The sequence below is a fragment of the Pristiophorus japonicus genome, chromosome 1 (assembly GCF_044704955.1).
Source record: "Pristiophorus japonicus isolate sPriJap1 chromosome 1, sPriJap1.hap1, whole genome shotgun sequence".
Lineage (NCBI taxonomy): Eukaryota > Metazoa > Chordata > Chondrichthyes > Pristiophoridae > Pristiophorus > Pristiophorus japonicus.
This window is the reverse complement of record NC_091977.1, coordinates 462,588,795-462,605,214: the sequence shown is the minus strand read 5'-3', so window position 1 is coordinate 462,605,214 and position 16,420 is coordinate 462,588,795. Positions and strand designations below refer to the sequence as shown.

The 16,420-nt window shown below is 44.6% G+C and overlaps 1 protein-coding gene and 1 non-coding gene across 3 annotated transcripts in view; both read left to right on the top strand.

The window, feature by feature from the left end:
• Positions 1 to 16,420, top strand: part of gra (granulito) — a 164,446-nt gene that overhangs the window by 53,454 nt on the left and 94,572 nt on the right. For both annotated transcript variants that reach the window (XM_070876262.1, XM_070876253.1), the window contains exon 2: positions 14,881 to 14,978. In XM_070876262.1, the coding sequence (XP_070732363.1) occupies positions 14,897 to 14,978 (82 nt within the window). In that variant the 5' untranslated portion in view covers positions 14,881 to 14,896. The remainder of the gene's footprint in view (positions 1 to 14,880; positions 14,979 to 16,420) is intronic.
• trnad-guc (transfer RNA aspartic acid (anticodon GUC)) lies at positions 1,040 to 1,111 on the top strand. The gene has a single exon. It is a non-coding gene; the product is annotated as a tRNA-Asp (tRNA).

Sequence of the window (16,420 nt, the reverse complement as noted above, 5' to 3'; positions counted from 1 at the left end):
ACAGGAACAGGCCATACGGCCCATCGAGCCTGTTCCATCATTCAATAAGATCATGTCTGACCTGATCATGGATTCAGCTCCACTCCCCGCCTGCTCTCCATAACCCCTTATCCCCTTATCGTTTAAGAAACTGTCTATTTTGTCTTAAATTTATTCAATGCCCCAGCTTCAACAGCTCTCTGAAGCAGCGAATTCCACAGATTTGCAACCCTCTGAGAGCAGAAATTTCTCCTCATCTCTGTTTCAAATGGTCGGCCCCTTATTCTAAGATCATGCCCTCTAGTTCTAGTCTCCCCATCAGTGGAAACATCCTCTCTGCATCCACCTTGTCAAGCCCCTCATAATCTTATACGTTTCGATAAGATCACCTCTCATTCTTCTGAATTCCAATGAGTAGAGGCCCAACCTACTCAACCTTTCCTCATAAGTCAACCCCCCTCATCCCCGGAATCAACCTAGTGAACCTTCTCTGAACTGCCTCCAAAGCAAATATATCCTTTCGTAAATATGGAAACCAAAACTGCACGTATTCCAGGTGTGGCCTCACCAATACCTTATATAGCTTTAACAAGACTTCCCTGCTTTTATACTCCATCCCCTTTGCTATAAAGGTCAAGATGCCATTGGCCGTCCTGATCACTTGCTATATTTACATACTATCCTTTTGTGTTTCATGCACAAGTACCCCCAGGTCCTGCTGTACTGCGGCACTTTGCAATCTTTCTCCATTTAAATAATAACTTGCTCTTTGATTTTTTTTTCTGTTAAAGTGCTTGACCTCACACTTTCCAACATTATACTCCATCTGCCAAATTTCTGCACACTCACTCAGCCTGTCTATGTTCATTTGCAGGTTTCTTCTGTTCTCCTCCCACATTGCTTTTCCTCCCATCTTTGTATTGGCTACGTTACACTCAGTCCCTTCTTCCAAGTCGTTAATATAGATTGTAAATAGTTGGGGTCCCAGCACTGATCCCTTACTGGTTGCCAACCAGAGAATGAACCATTGACCTCGACTCTCTGTTCTCTGTTAGCCACTTCCTCGTTAGTATAGTGGTGAGTATCCCCGCCTGTCACGCGGGAGACCGGGGTTCACTTCCCCGACGAGGAGTAAGCATTTTTCAATTCACTAAATAATTCAAAAAGGAGCTAGATGAAGTCCTTTCTACTAGGGAGATCAAGGGGTATGGCGAGAAAGCAGGAATGGGGTACTGAAGTTGCATGTTCAGCCATGAGCTCATTGAATGGCGGTGCAGTCTAGAAGGGCCGAATGGCCTACTTCTGCACCTATTTTCTATGTTTCTATGTTAGCTAGCCAATCCTCTATCCATGCTAATATATTATCCCCAACCCCGTGAACATTTATCTTGTGCAGTAACCTTTTATGTGGCACATTGTCAGATGCCTTCTGGAAAGGTCAAAGAAGGGCCACTAAAATGAGCCCTAGACTTTGGGATGATTTAATTGAAGTATTCAATGCACCTCCAAAACCCACAACCTATACCACCTAGAAAGACGAGGGCTGCAGGTGCATGGGAACACCATCTCCTGCAGGTTCTTCTCCAAGTCACACACCATCTTGACTTGGAAATATATCGCTGTTCCTTCATCATCGCTGTGTCAAAATACCGGAACTCTCTCCCTAACAGCACTGTGGAGGCACTTTCACCATAGGAACTGCAGCATTTCAAAAAGGTGGGTCACCACCTCCTTCTGAAAGGCAATTAGGGATGGGAAATAAATGCTGGCCTTGCCAGCGGCGCCCACATCCCGTGAATGAATAATAAAAATATTTAAAATGATGAAGGGTTGAGCCTGTATCTATGTGGGCAAATAATTTTAACTAGATAGGTTAGGGAAAATGAGGGGGTCATGAATATAAGCTACGTCAACCTAAAACTAGGTTAGATGTCAGGAGATTTATCTTTACATAGATAGTTATTAGCACATGGAATAAGTTATTGACCCATGTGGTCAGTGTGGATTTACTATAGCATGGGTCTTACGCTAAACATCCAGAAGACAAAGGTCCTCCACCAGCCTGTCCTCGCCGCACAGCACTGCCCCCTCAGTCATCAAGATCCACGGCATGGCCCTGGACACCGTGGACCACTTCCCATATATCGGAAGCCTCCTATCAACAAGAGCAGGCATTGACAATGAGATCCAACACCGCCTCCAGTGCAGCCTTTGGCCACCTGCGGAAAAGAGTGTTTGAAGACCAAGCCCTCAAAACTGCCAGCAAGCTCATGGTCTACAGGCTGTAGTAATACCTGCCCTCCTGTATGGCTCAGAGACATGGACCATGTACAGTAGACACCTCAAGTCGTTGGAAACATATCACCCAATAATGTCTCTGCAAGATCCTACAAATCCCCTGGGAGGACAGACCCACTAACATCAGCGTCCTCGTCCACGCTAACATCCCCAGCATTGAAGCACTGACCACACTCGATCAGCTCCGCTGGGCAGGCCACATAGTTCACATGCCAGACACGAGAATCCCAAAGCAAGTGCTCTATTTGGAGCTCCTTCACGACAAACAAGCCAAAGGTGGGCAGCGAAAGCGATACAAAGACACCCTCAAAGCCTCCGTGATAAAGTGCGACATCCCCACTGGGAGACCCTGGCCAAAGACCGTCCTAAGTGGAGGAAGTGCATCCGGGAGGGCGCTTAGCACCTCGAGTCTCATCGCCGAGAGCATGCAGAAATCAAGCGCAGACAGCGGAAGAAGCATGCGGCAAACCAGTCCTACCCACCCCTTCCCTCAAAGGCTATTTGTCCCACCTGTGACAAAGTCTGTGGCTCTCTTATTGGACTGTTCAGCCACCAAATAACTCACTTCAGGAGTGGAAGCAAGTCTTCCTCGATTCTGAGGGACTGCCTTTGATAATGATGACTATAGCCATTCAAAAAGGAGCTGGATGAATTATTTTCTGTGGCTAATATCACTGCATACAAAGATGGTTGGTGTTATGTCTCAAATAAAGCAATGTGACTGAGTACTGTAGACTTGATCTTAGTCTCTTTATTCTGACTCCAGAGTGCTAGCACAGCATGGGAGGCCTGCTTATATGCTGGGATCCCTTGGGACTCCAACAGATGCGCCCTCTGGTGGCGGTAGAATGCTGGTTACAAGGTGTTGCATACATAACATCACCCGACCACCCCCCCCCCCCACAAAGTCAATTGTACACTTATTTACAGGGTGAGACGATCTGGGGCTTTCCGCTCCTTAGTCGATCGTCTTGTTACAAACACAGGTACACGTGAGTTGGTTGGGCCTTCGCTGGGCTGCTGCGCAGCTGGCCTTAGTGGGATGCTGGGGATGATGAGTTCAGCTTCGTGGTCAACCGTGATGTCAGTTGCCACTTGTGTGTGTATCGGAAGGTCGCAGTTGGTGGTGTCCTCTTCAGGTTGCTCGTGGCTGTCTGTGAATCGCAGTTTGGTTTGGTCCAAATGCTTTCTGCAAGTTAGTCCATTTGCAAGTTTGACCTCAAACACCCTACTCCCTTCTTTGGCTACAACAGTCATTTGGGACCATGTCCATAGTTGAGTACAAATACACGGTCATTGACTTCAATATTGAGTGACAAATTTGCGCGATCATGGTACATGCTTTGTTGATGCCGCCTGCCCTCGACATAATCATGGAGGGTGGACTAGAGAGGGCCTTGTTTTGTGTGCCCTTTTCATGAGCAGTTCGGCAGGGGAACCCCGGTGAACGAGTGGGGTCTTGTGCGGTAGTTGAGCAGGACTCGGGACATGCGGGTCTGCAGGGAGCCTTCCGACATGTGTTCAAGCTTTGCTTGATGGTTTGGACTGCCCGCTCTGCCTGGCCATTAGATGCGGGCTTGAACGGGGCAGATATGACGTGCTTGATCCCATTGCGGGTCATGAATTCCTTGAATTCAGCGCTGATGAAGCACGGCCCATTGTCGCTGACGAGGACATCAGGCAAGCTGTGCGTGGCAAACATGGCTCGTAGGCTTTCGATGGTGGCAGTGGACGTGCTTACAGACATTATTACACATTCAATCCATTTTGAATAAGCATCCACAACCACCAAAAACATTTTGCCTAGAAACGGGCCAGCGAAGTCAACGTGGATCCTAGATCACGGTTTGGAGGGCCATGACCACAAACTTAGCGGTGCCTCCCTGGGTGCATTGCTCAGTTGAGGGCAAGTGTTGCATTCGCGCACGCAAGACCCCAAATCTGAGTCGATGCCAGGCCACCACACATGGGATCTGGCTATAGCTTTCATCATTACTATGCCTAGGTGGGTACTGTGTAGGTCGCGTATGAACGTTTTCCTGCCTTTTTTAGGCAAAACCACGCGATTACTCCACAAAAGGCAGTCCGCCTGTATGGACATTTCTACTTTGCGCCGCTGGAACGGCTTGATCTCTTCATGCATCTCCGCTGGGACGCTGGACCAGCTCCCATGGAGGACACAGTTTTTTTTACAAGGGACAGTAAAGGATCCTGGCTGGTCCAGGTCCTGATCTGGCGGGCTGTAACGGGTGACCTTTTGTTTTCAAATGCATCCATCACCAAGAGCAAATCTGCAGGCTGTGCCATTTCCACCCCAGTGGTGGACAATGGTAGCCGACAGAGAGCATCAGCGCAGTTTTCTGTGCCTGGCCTGTGGCGAATTACATAATTATATGCAGACAGCACGAGCACCCATCTTTGGATTTGAGCAGAGGCATTGGTATTAATACCTTTGCTCTCTGAAAATAGCGATATGAGCGGCTTATGGTCAGTTTCTAACTCGAACTTAAGCCCAAACAGATACTGCTGCATTTTTTTCACCCTGTAAATGCCTGCCGGAGCTGCTTTTTCAATCATGCTGTAGGCCCTTACGGCCTTGGACAAACTCCTGGACGTATAGGCGACCGGTTGCAATATTCCCGATTCGTTTGCTTGTTGTAACACACACCCGATCCAGCACTAAACATTTACATGGGTCATACAGAACAAGCAGTTTGTTGGAACATAACAGATTTCTGGCTTTCTCAAAAGCAGTCTCTTGTGACTTCCCCCATACCCAGCCATCTCCATTGCGTAGCAACATATAGAGGTTCTAGCAAGGTGCTTAATCCGGGTAGGAAATTACCAAAATAATTGAGTCGTCCCAGGAACGACCGCAGCTCCGTCACGTTCTGTGGTCTTGGCGCGTTCTTGATGACCCCCGTCTTGGCGTCAGTGGGTCTGATGCCATCTGCCACGATTCTTCTCCCTAAGAACTCGACCTCTGGCGCCAGGAAAACATACTTCGAGCGTTTCAACCTGAGTTCCACACGATCTAGCCGACTTAGAACCTCTTCCAGGTTCTGCAAGTGTTCGATGGTGTCCCGAGCTGTGATCAATATGTCGTCGTGGAAAACCACGATGTGCGCAACTGACTTTAGCAGACTCTCCATGTTCCTTTTGAAAAATAGCCACGGCCGATCGAATCCCAAATGAGCATCTATTGTAGATGAACAGACCTTTGTGCATGTTGATGCAGGTGAGGCCTTTCGAAGATTCCGCCAGCTCCTGCGTCATGTAGGCCGAGGTCAGGTCCAACTTGGTGAATGTCTTCCCTCCTGCCAGTGTCGCAAATAGGTCGTCTGCCTTGGGTAGCGGGTCCTGGTCCTGCAGCAAGAAACGGTTAATCGTTACTTTATAGTCCCCACAAATTCTGACCGTGCCATCGCCCTTGAGAACCAGAACATTCGGACTGGCCCACTCGTTGAACTCAACCAGCGCGATGGTGCCCTCTCATTGCAGCCTGTCCAGCTCGAACTCCACTTTCTCTCGCATCATGTATGGCACCGCACGTGCCTTATGGTGGATGGGTCGTGTACCGGGCACCAAAGGGATCTGCACCTTTGCCCCAGCGAAATTTCCGATGCCTGGCTCAAACAATGACGGGAACTTGCACAAAACCTGGGCACATGAGGCGTCGTCGATGGACGAAAGCATTCGGATGTCATCCCAGTTCCAGCGGATTTTTCCCAGCCAGCTTCTGCCGAACAGTGTGGGGCCATCTCCTAGTACAATCCATAGTGGTAGTTTGTGCACCGCTCCATCTGAGACTTTTACTTCTGCACTGCCAATTACAGTGATCAGCTCTTTAGTGTAAGTTCTCAGCTTGGTATGAATAGGGCTCAGCTTGGGTCTTTGTGCTTTGTTGCACCACAGCCTCGCAAAGGCCTTTTTGCTCATGATAGACTGACTTGCACCCTTGTCCAATTCCATGGATACTGGAATTCCGTTCAGTTCAACTTTTAACATGATTGGTGGACATTTCGTGGTGAAGGTGTGTACCCTGTACATTTCTGCCTCCTTGGTTTGAGTCTCTATTTCAGTTTGATCCGCCATGGATCGGTCTTCCTCTGCAACGTGGTGGTTTGCAGGATTTGCAGCTCGTCTGCACATTCGCTGGAGGTGTCCCATTGTTCCACAGCCTTTGCACGCATAGTGTTTGAAGCAGCATTGCTGGGCTCAATGGTCATCTCTGCAGCGCCACAAGGTGTTAATTACCTCGCATTCACTCTTGATAGCGGACTCTGAGTCATCTGAGGTCGTGTAGCTGCAGGCGTGTACATTCTGCCATATGTATTCCTGTCTGAAAACGATGTTATTTTGTGTATAGTACTTGCCAATGCATCTTAATGCTGCGAAATTTGTTAGGTGTTATCGCTGGTGGATATAAATGCCTGGGCTATCGTTATGGCTTTGCTCAGCTTCGGTGTTTCAACAGTCAGTAGTTTGCGAAGGATGACCTCATAGCCAATGCCAAGCACAAAAAAGTCTCTTAGCATTTGCTCCAGGAATCCACTGAATTCGCAATGTCCTGCAAGGCGCCTTAGTTCGGCGACGTAGCTCGCCACTTCCTGGCCTTCAGACCGTTGACATGTATAAAATCGACACCTTGCCATTAGAACGCTCTCCTTTGGATTTTGGTGCTTCCGGACCAGCATGCACAGTTCTTCGTACGATTTGGTTGTTGGTTTCACTGGAGCAAGAAGATTCTTCATGAGGTTGTTGCCCCACAGATGGGAAGGAGGATCGCCCTTGGTTTAGCAGTGTTCTCATTCCCTTCCAGCTCGTTGGCCGCGAAGTATTGGTCGAGTCGTTCCACGAAGGCTTCCCAATCATCACCTTCTGAGAATTTCTCCAGGATACCAATAGTTCTCTGCATTTTCACGTGATGGTTCATTATCTATTACTCGTCGCCAGTTGTTGTGTCTCAAATAAAGCAATGTGACTGAGTACTGTAGACTTGAGTAAGTGTGACCTTAGTCTCTTTATTCGGACTCCAGAGTGCTAGCGCACAGCATGGGAGACCTGCTTATATGCAGTGCTCCCAAGGGATGCTGGGATCTCTTGGGACTCCAACAGATGAGAGGGAACATTGAGGTCATGATGCTTATTACGTGAGTTATATGGGGTATGCTTGATGGACCCGATGGTCTTTTGCTGTCCATATTTTTGTGTATAGGTACAAATAAAAAGACATGCTGTCTATCACAAAAAGTCTGGTGTTTTAAAGACATTCCTATTTTCTGATTTGGACAAAGAAAAAGTCATTTGCAACTTTGATTAGAAATCAAACCCAGGAACAAAACATTATCTGGCTCTGCTTCTCTTGGCGTACTGTAGCATTAATTTTAAATTCTATCCTATGTCTCTTCCTGCTGTGACCTACTGCTTTGCTAAACACCCCAAATTGTGTTGTACTGGGTTTACCAATTAAGAACTGAACTACAATAAATGGTACAAACATGCTACATATAAACAAGGTCATGGAGCACAGCAATATTTTTAATATAAAGATTAGGAAATCTATCTGTTCCTTGTTCCTGGTTAGTTGGGAGTTAAAAATATGATATTTTGCTGTGTCTGTCAGTGTCCCATGTTGCTGCCTGGAAAATGGATTTTGGCTGCAAGTAGGCGGAGAAGCACAGGAAGGCCAAAATTTGCAGTCAGAGGCATACCTCCGGAGTACGTCTCTGACCCAGGGAAAAAAAAATGCATAAGTAAATGCTGGCTCCCGAACTTTGGGTCCTGGGCCTGCAGGTGTACGCCTGCTTAAAGGCCCACGGATTCAAGGGACGCAGGCAGTTCGGAAGCGTCCCTGGGATCACGTGGGCCAGGCCTACCAATTAGAAAGAGAGATTCCTCATAAGCTTATGGGGATTCCATTTACGAACGGAATCTCCATAAGCTTATGAGAAATCCCCAAATAAATAAATAATTAACACAATTCCAATGAAACATAAATATTCCCATGTTCAAAATTAATTACAAATCCCTTTGATTAAGCATTTAAAATAAAACTTTAAATAAGTGAAAAATAATAACATTTTAATCCAGCCCAAAATTTACATGAACTCATTTTAAATGGTTTTATATGTTTTAATCATTTAAAAAAATTTAATTTCACATTTATTTTAACCCTTAGGCTGGTAAAAGCATGCCCTACGCCAGACAAATAGCTCAACTCTGCGCCAGCGAAAGTGTGTTTGGGGTGCATGCGGACGGTCTGTCAAGGCGAACGTTGACAGATTGTAAGTTCCGGGTTTTCGCGTATGCACGGCGTACACCGCATCAAACAAGACATTAGGGATGCATGCAATAAGGGTACAGCAGTTATCATGGGTGAGTTTAATCTACATATAGTTTGGGCTAACCAAATTGGTAGCAATACAGTGGTGGAGGATTTCCTGGAGTGTATTAAAGATGGTTTTCTCGACCAATATGTCGAGGAACCAACTAGAGGGCTGGCCATCCTAGACTGGGTGATGTGTAATGAGAAAGGACTAATTAGCAATCTTGTTGTGTGAGGCCCCTTGGAAAAGAGTGACCATAATATGGTAGAATTCTTTATTAAGATGGAGAGTGACACAGTTAATTCAGAGAATAGTGTCCTGAACTTAGGGAAAAGTAACTTCGATGGTATGAGACGTGAACTGGCTAGCATAGACTGGCGAATGATACTTAAAGGGTTGATGGTGGATAGGCAATGGCAAACATTTAAAGATCACATGGATGAACTTCAACAATTGTACATCCCGGTGTGAGTAAAAATAATAAAACGGGGAAGGTGTTTCAACCATGGCTAACAAGGGAAATTATGGATAGTGTTAAATCCAAGGAAGAGGCATATAAATTGGCCAGAAAAAGCAGCAAACCTGAGGATTGGTAGAAATTTAGAATTTAGCAGAGGGGGAAAATAGAGTATGAGAGAAGCTTGCTGGGAACATAAAATCTGACTGCAAAAGCTTCTATAGATATGTGAAGAGAAAAAGATTAGTGAAGACAAGCGTAGGTCCCTTGCAGTCGGATTCAGGTGAATTTATAATGGGGAACAAAAAAATGGCAGATCAATTGAAAGAATACTTTGGTTTTGTCTTCACGAAGGAAAACACAAATAACCTTCCGGAAATACTAGGGGACAGTGGGTCTAGTGAGAAGGAGGAACTGAAGGAAATCCTTATTAGTCAGGAAATTGTGTTAGAGAAATTGATGGGATTGAAGGCCGATAAATCCCCAGGGCCTGATAATCTGCATCCCAGAGTACTTAGGAAGTGGCCCTAGAAATAGTGGATGCATTGGTAATCATTTTCCAGCAGTCAGAATTTTATATGTTTCTATGAGATCCCCTCTCATTCTTCTTAACTCCAGTGAATACAGGCCCAGTTGATCCAGTATCTCCTCACATGTCAGTCCTGCCATCCTGGGAATCAGTCTAGTGAGCCTTCGCTGCATGCCCTCAATAGCAAGAACGTCCTTCCTCAGATTAGGAGACCAAAACTGAACACAATATTCCAGGTGATGCCTCACCAAGACCCTGTACAACTGCAGTAAGACCTCCCTGCTCCTATACTCAAATCCCGTAGCTATGAAGGCCAACATACCATTTGCCGCCTTCACCGCCTGCTATACCTGCATGCCAACCTTCAATGACAGATGTACCATGACACCCAGGTCTCGTTGCACCTCCCCTTTTCCTAAACTGCCTCTATTCAGATAATATCCTGTCGTCGTTTTTTTGCCACCAAAGTGGATAACCTCACATTTATCCACATTATACTGCATCTGCCATGCGTTTGCCCACTCACCTAACTTTCCAAGTCACCCTGCAGCCTCTTAGCATCCTCCATTAGATGCAGGAAGAATGTTCCCGATGTTGGGGAAGTCCAGAACCAGGGGACACAGTCTTAGAATAAGGGGTAAGCCATTTAGGACCGAGATGAGGAGAAACTTCTTCACTGAGCGTTGTTAACCTGTGGAATTCTCTACCGCAGAGAGTTGTTGATGGCAGTTCGTTGGATATATTCAAGAGGGAGTTCAATATGGCCCTTACGGCTAAAGGGATCAAGGGGTATGGAGAGAAAGCAGGAAAGGGTGATGATCAGCCATGATCATATTGAATGGTGGTGCAGGCTCGAAGGGCCGAATGGCCTACTCCTGCACCTATTTTCTATGTTTCTATGTTACTGCAGCACTTTGCAATTTAAATTGTAATTTGCTTCTCTATTTTTTCTGCCAAAGTGGATAACCTCACATTTTCCCACATTATACTCCATCTGCCAAATTTTTGCCTACTCACTTAGCCTGTCTATCCCTTTGCAGATTCTTTGTGTCCTCCTCACAATTTGCTTTCCCACCATCATGGATAGCAATCCAATGACATTTAAAGCTAGCATTTTCAAATGGAAAAATAGCTAACACACAACCTTGCTTAACTTGATGAAACAGGTGATCTGTTGGTTGTGTAGAAATTACTAAGATTTGGAGGAATGAAAGCAGTAGCTGTTGTTAATTGTATCTAAGTTTTTACCAACGAGGAGACCGGTAACTTATTTGATCTGGTAAGGGAATTAGAGGGCGTTGCAGAGGTACGTTGTAACACTATTCACATTGCTACCAGCATGGTTGCAGACCTGTAAAATGTGGATTCTTTTCCCTCAATCTGGTTCAGCGAATTCACTGAGTTGAATACCGTTATTGCTTATAACAAAGCAAGCTTTATTGTAAAGATATACCGGCCGGGACTTTATCAGACAGAAGGAATGCTCTCTTGATAGAGCTCACCCACTTCCTACGGACAAAGTGACGTTACATTGTAAAGGCACAACGGTTATACATTTTTGGTAAAAGATAACAAGATACAATTAGAGTGACATCCTATTTCAGCCTATCCCCTTTGATCCCTCTTTTCCTTTGTCCACTCATAAGCCGACCTCAGTATGGTCTGTTTTTACACAAAGAACCATTATTCTTCTTCTGTTAATGTTTCAGGCTAGTGGTATGATCTAATAAGACCTTGAAGTTAGTTTGCAAGCTGTGTCAATATTGTAACATTTGCAGTCTCCAGTCTGAGATTTTTATGGCTATTCCTCCATGAATCCTTTGTTAGCTTTTACTGTCCCTATACATTTCCCACGTTCTCAACTTCAATGTCTGTATACATTCAATATACATTTTCAGTATGCATTCTCAGACCAGGTGTGCAAACTTAAGGTAAATAAATCTCGGGTTGGATAAGATGCATCCAAGGATCCCCTTAAGGAACTAAGGGAGAAAATTATAGGAACTTGGGCACAAATCTTCCAGAAATCACTGAATATTTGAAAGGTGCCTGGGGACTGGAGAAAGGCAAATGTTGCTCCTATTTTTAACAAAGGTAGTAAAAGTGATCCAGGAAACTACGTAGCAGTGAGTTTGACGTTTATTGTGGGTAAAGTTATGGAAAACCTCATTAAAAATAAGATCATGGTGCATCGAGATAGAAATAAAATCATAAAAGATTGCCAATATGGGTTCATGAAGGGGAGGTCTTATCAATCTAATTTACTAGTTTTCTTTGAGGTTGTGACAAAGGAGCTTGATTGGGGTAAGGTAGTGGATGTGGTGTACATGTAGATTGTTCACAGAAGGGCCTTTGATACAGTTCTTCTAGAGAGGCTGGTAATAAAAATAATGAAAGCTGGAAAACGTGGAATTATTTTGCAGTGACAGATATGTAATTGGTTGAGTGATAGAACCCAGAGGGTGGTGGTACAGGGATTGCCATCAGTCTGGGAGGGCAAGATTCTATTTTGATACCTTTTTTGTTTAATATCTTCATAAATGATCTGAAGCTCGGAATCTCAAACACAGTAGCTAAATTTGCAAATGATACAAAGCCAATGAAGATAGTAGACTCCAACGCTGGACAGAATTAGCTACAGGAGGATTTGAATATGCTTGGGAATTAGGAAAACAGATGGCAAATGATAATATAGAGAAACGCAAAGTGCTTTACATGGGGACCAAAATACAGGAAGAGACTATTACTAAAATGGAAAGAAAATAAGGTGTCTGCAGAATGAAATAAAGAAAGAACTTGCATTTATATAGTGTCCTTCATGACCTCAGGATGTCGCAAAGCACTTAACAGCCAATGAAGCACTTTTGAAGTCTAATCACCATTGTAATACAAGAAATGTGGCAGGCAATTTGCTCACAGTAAGATCCCACAAACGGCAATGTGATAATGAACAGATAATCTAATTTAGTGATGTTGGGATAAGTATTGGCCAAGACTCCCTGCTCTTCTTCAAAATAGTGCCATGGGATCTTTTACTTCCACTGCGGAGGCAGACGGAGCCTCGGTTTAATGTCTTATTCTAAAGACGCCACTTCCAGCAGCACATCATTTCCTCCATACTGCACTGGAGTGTCAGCCTAGATATTGTACTGAAGCCTCTAGGGACTCCTAACCTACAACCTTCTGATTCAGACAAGACTGCTACCACTGAGCCACGACTGAGATCTGGGGGTCCTGATTGACAATAGATTGAAGCTATTGCAACAGTGAGTAAAGCAAACAGATGTTCGGATGTATTAAAAGGTCAATATTGAGCCAAAGTAGTGAGGTAATCATACCACATTATAAATCATTGGTGTGACTGGACTTAGAATACTATGTACAGTTCTGGTTGTCACAGTGCAAAGAGGATATTGCAACTATTGAAAAGATATAGAAGAGAGCAACTAGAAAGATTGAGGGGATGGAAGGATGGATTGAGGAGCAATTAAGTAAATTGTGCATGTTCTCACTGGGAAAGAGAAAGTTGGGATGATTGCTGTTTTGTGGATTTGATTAAGAGAAAACACACTGAAGCATATTGCAAAGAAAACCTATGCATTGGGAAGTTTATTTGGGTCCACTAAGAAATTAGAGGAGCTAAATTGTCCTTTTTTATAGTCCCATTAGCACTTCCGGGGGGACGCTAATGGAGCACAGCGAGGTTATTGCCCAGGGGAAGGGGTCGATAGCGCCTCTGGGAAAATCGCACTGGAGGTTTCGGGGGGGCATTGTGTTATTAGCGCTGTGCCCCGCGATTTGCATCCTGGGCGGGCACACTCACAGCGATGTCATCATCACCGTCCACACCGACCTCTTTGTGCCCTGTGGGGGAAATTGCCCCGTGGACGTCAAAAATGGCACTGGCCGATGTCACTACCAGCTTCACGGGTCGCGAAACTGGCGGACATCTGCCGCTGGGGCGCCCCTTAAAGGGGAGGCCGTTTGCACATGGGCCGCCATATTATTCTGTCGGCTTGACCGTGGCGGCCCTCGCCTTGACCAGGCCACCATCCTGAAGCCCGGCCCTCTGTTATGAGTGCTGGGCTATTGGCCGGGTTGAGGGTGTCCGTGGTGGCCCAGTGGCAGCCACCAAAGGGACTGCAAAGCACCTTTAATTGAAGGGGAGGGGCACTGTTGTTTCAGTGCTATGCGGAATAGCCGCGTAGCGCTGACGTTGCCGGTGGGGTGCTGCGCTCTGGAGTGTGACGCTCGACTCAGCACTGCTCTACTACCTCAGGAGCGCCTCTTCACAGACATGGAGCGCCTCCAAAAGCGCTCAGCCTCCGTTGAGGGGTGGAAGGCCGAATTTTGCGTGGCGGCGGAACTTCTGGGCCAGGCGGTAAATGAAACATACTATTTTTATTATGAACACAATGGTGTAATACTTCTGGCAATATGCAACTTATTTATATTTTTAGATGGTGAGTACAGAAGTATTTTATCTTACCTCCCTGTTGGTCTTCTAGTGTTTTAATGAGAAGATGCTAGTCTGAAATCATCCATTAGGAAGTGTCAGACCAGTTTGGGGTGATGAATACCTTCACTTTTCCTTCTCTGTGAGGAATTGAATGCATGGCTGAGATTTGAAACTCAGTACATGACGATCAAAAATATAACTTGTATCTCAGCTCTCTGGTTAACTTCGTTTTTTTTTTACCTTGGGTTATCACTGATGCAGATGAGCTAAGGAGAAGCTAACTCTATCACGGCAGACACTAAACAAATTTAAAAAACAATGATTTCTGAACCACTTGTTAAAGTCAGGAGTCTAGGCCTGAATGTAGTACACATTTTAAGAAAAATTAATTTAATAGCTTTTAAAAAAAATTAAAATGCAATGTTCCAGAATTTTTCTTCAATAATGTTTGAAGAAAGTGGCCTATAGAATGAAATTTTTCGCTGATACAATTGGTAAATCAATTTGCACAGAGAAAATTGTGCTTAATATTCCTAAAAGTAAAATATTCCAAACAACATGAACAATTTCTTAGCAAGAATTTAAAATAAATTTAGAATGTCCAGTATATTGGTAAGAAGGAACGTGTATTTATGTACACATCCTGCAGATGTCCCAAAGCACGTTAATGCTAAAATTAATTGATTCAGATAATGTGTGTGGTTTAGTGTAATTTACAGAAACATGGTATTATATGCTGTGTTATACAGTTATGGTTTCAGTCTTGCATTCATTAGATTGACCAAATGGTTTTAATGTATAGTTTAAAAACTGCAAGTTTTACAAACAGGATCTCTCCAATAATCATGGATACCACCAGGAAGGTACCAGTAATTCGCAAATCCCTCAAACCAGCAAGACCATTGCATCGTTTATCTGCTGAGATAGGTAAGTGTCACGGTTTATCGCTTCTGTAGAGCATTGGTAAATGTTCCATTAGTTTTTCACTAATCTGTACAGGGTTACTTTTAAATAAACTTGCAGAAACTACTTTAACATCCTAATGTGAATATCAGAAGTATGAAGCACATCCACAGCATGTCTCCACGTTGTTAGATGCTGTTGGTACAGTGTGACAACATTTATTATAAGCAATAAAATATGCCATAGTGATTTCAAGAATAATCTAATTATTTGGATTTGAATGACAATTACAAATCATTAATTGCAGAGGCTCTGGCCAGAATCTTCTAATCCTCCTTGGATATGGAGGTGGTGCCAAAGGACTGGAGGATTGTAAATATTAGAATCCTGTTCAAAAAATGTGGGAGGGATAAACTCGGCAACTACAGGCCAGTCAGTATAATGTCGATGGTAGATAAGCTTTTAGAGACAATAATCGGGGACAAAATTAATTGGCACTTGGAAAAATATGGGTTAATAAATGAAAGTCAGAATGGATTTGTTACAGGCAAATTATGTTTGATTTACTTGATTGAGCTCTTTCAAAAAGTAACAGAGAGGACAAATGAGGGCATTGTGGTTGATGTGTCTACAGACTTTCAAAAGGCGTTTGATAAAGTACCACATAATAGAATTATTAGTATAATTGAAGCCCATGGGATTAAAGGGGCAGTGGCTGCATGGATACAAAATTGGATAGGGGACAAAAAGCAGAGAGTAGTGGTGAATGGTTGTTTTTTTAGACTGGAGGGAAGTGTGCAGTGGTGTCGCCCAGAGGTCAGTGTTGGGAGCACTGCTCCTTTCGATATATATTAAAGACCTAGATTTGGGTATATGGGGCATAATTTCTAAGTTTGCAGATGACATGAAATTCATAAACGCAACAAACAATGAGGATGATTGAAAGAGCAGGAGGACATAGACAGACTGGTGAAATGGTCAAACACATGGCAGATGAAATTTAATGCAGAGAAGTGTGAAGAAGATTCATTTTGGTAGGAAGACTGACGAGAGTTAATATAAACTAAATGGTACAATTTTAAAGGGGGAACAGAGAGACCTGGAATTATGCATACACAAGTCTTTGAAAGTGACAGGACAAGTTGAGAAGGCTATACAAAAGGCATAAGGGCTCTTTGGCTTAAGACATAGAGGCACGGGGGGTGGGGGGGGGGAAATTGCCCCCTTCTTTAAAGCCTGTTACTGCTTCTAATACGGTGATAAGGCCTTTCTGTCCGGGGGCAGGCGGTGGGACCGACCCATCCGCAGTTGACCCCGAGCCACGAGCGACAAGGATGGGTTTCCACCGCGACCCGTGTTTCCGCCCGGCGCACCGATCCCTTACCGCCAGTGGGCGACCCCTTACTGCCCGGCAGCAACCCCTTACTGCCTGGCGGGGGAAATTGCCCCGCAGGAGCGTGGCTGCT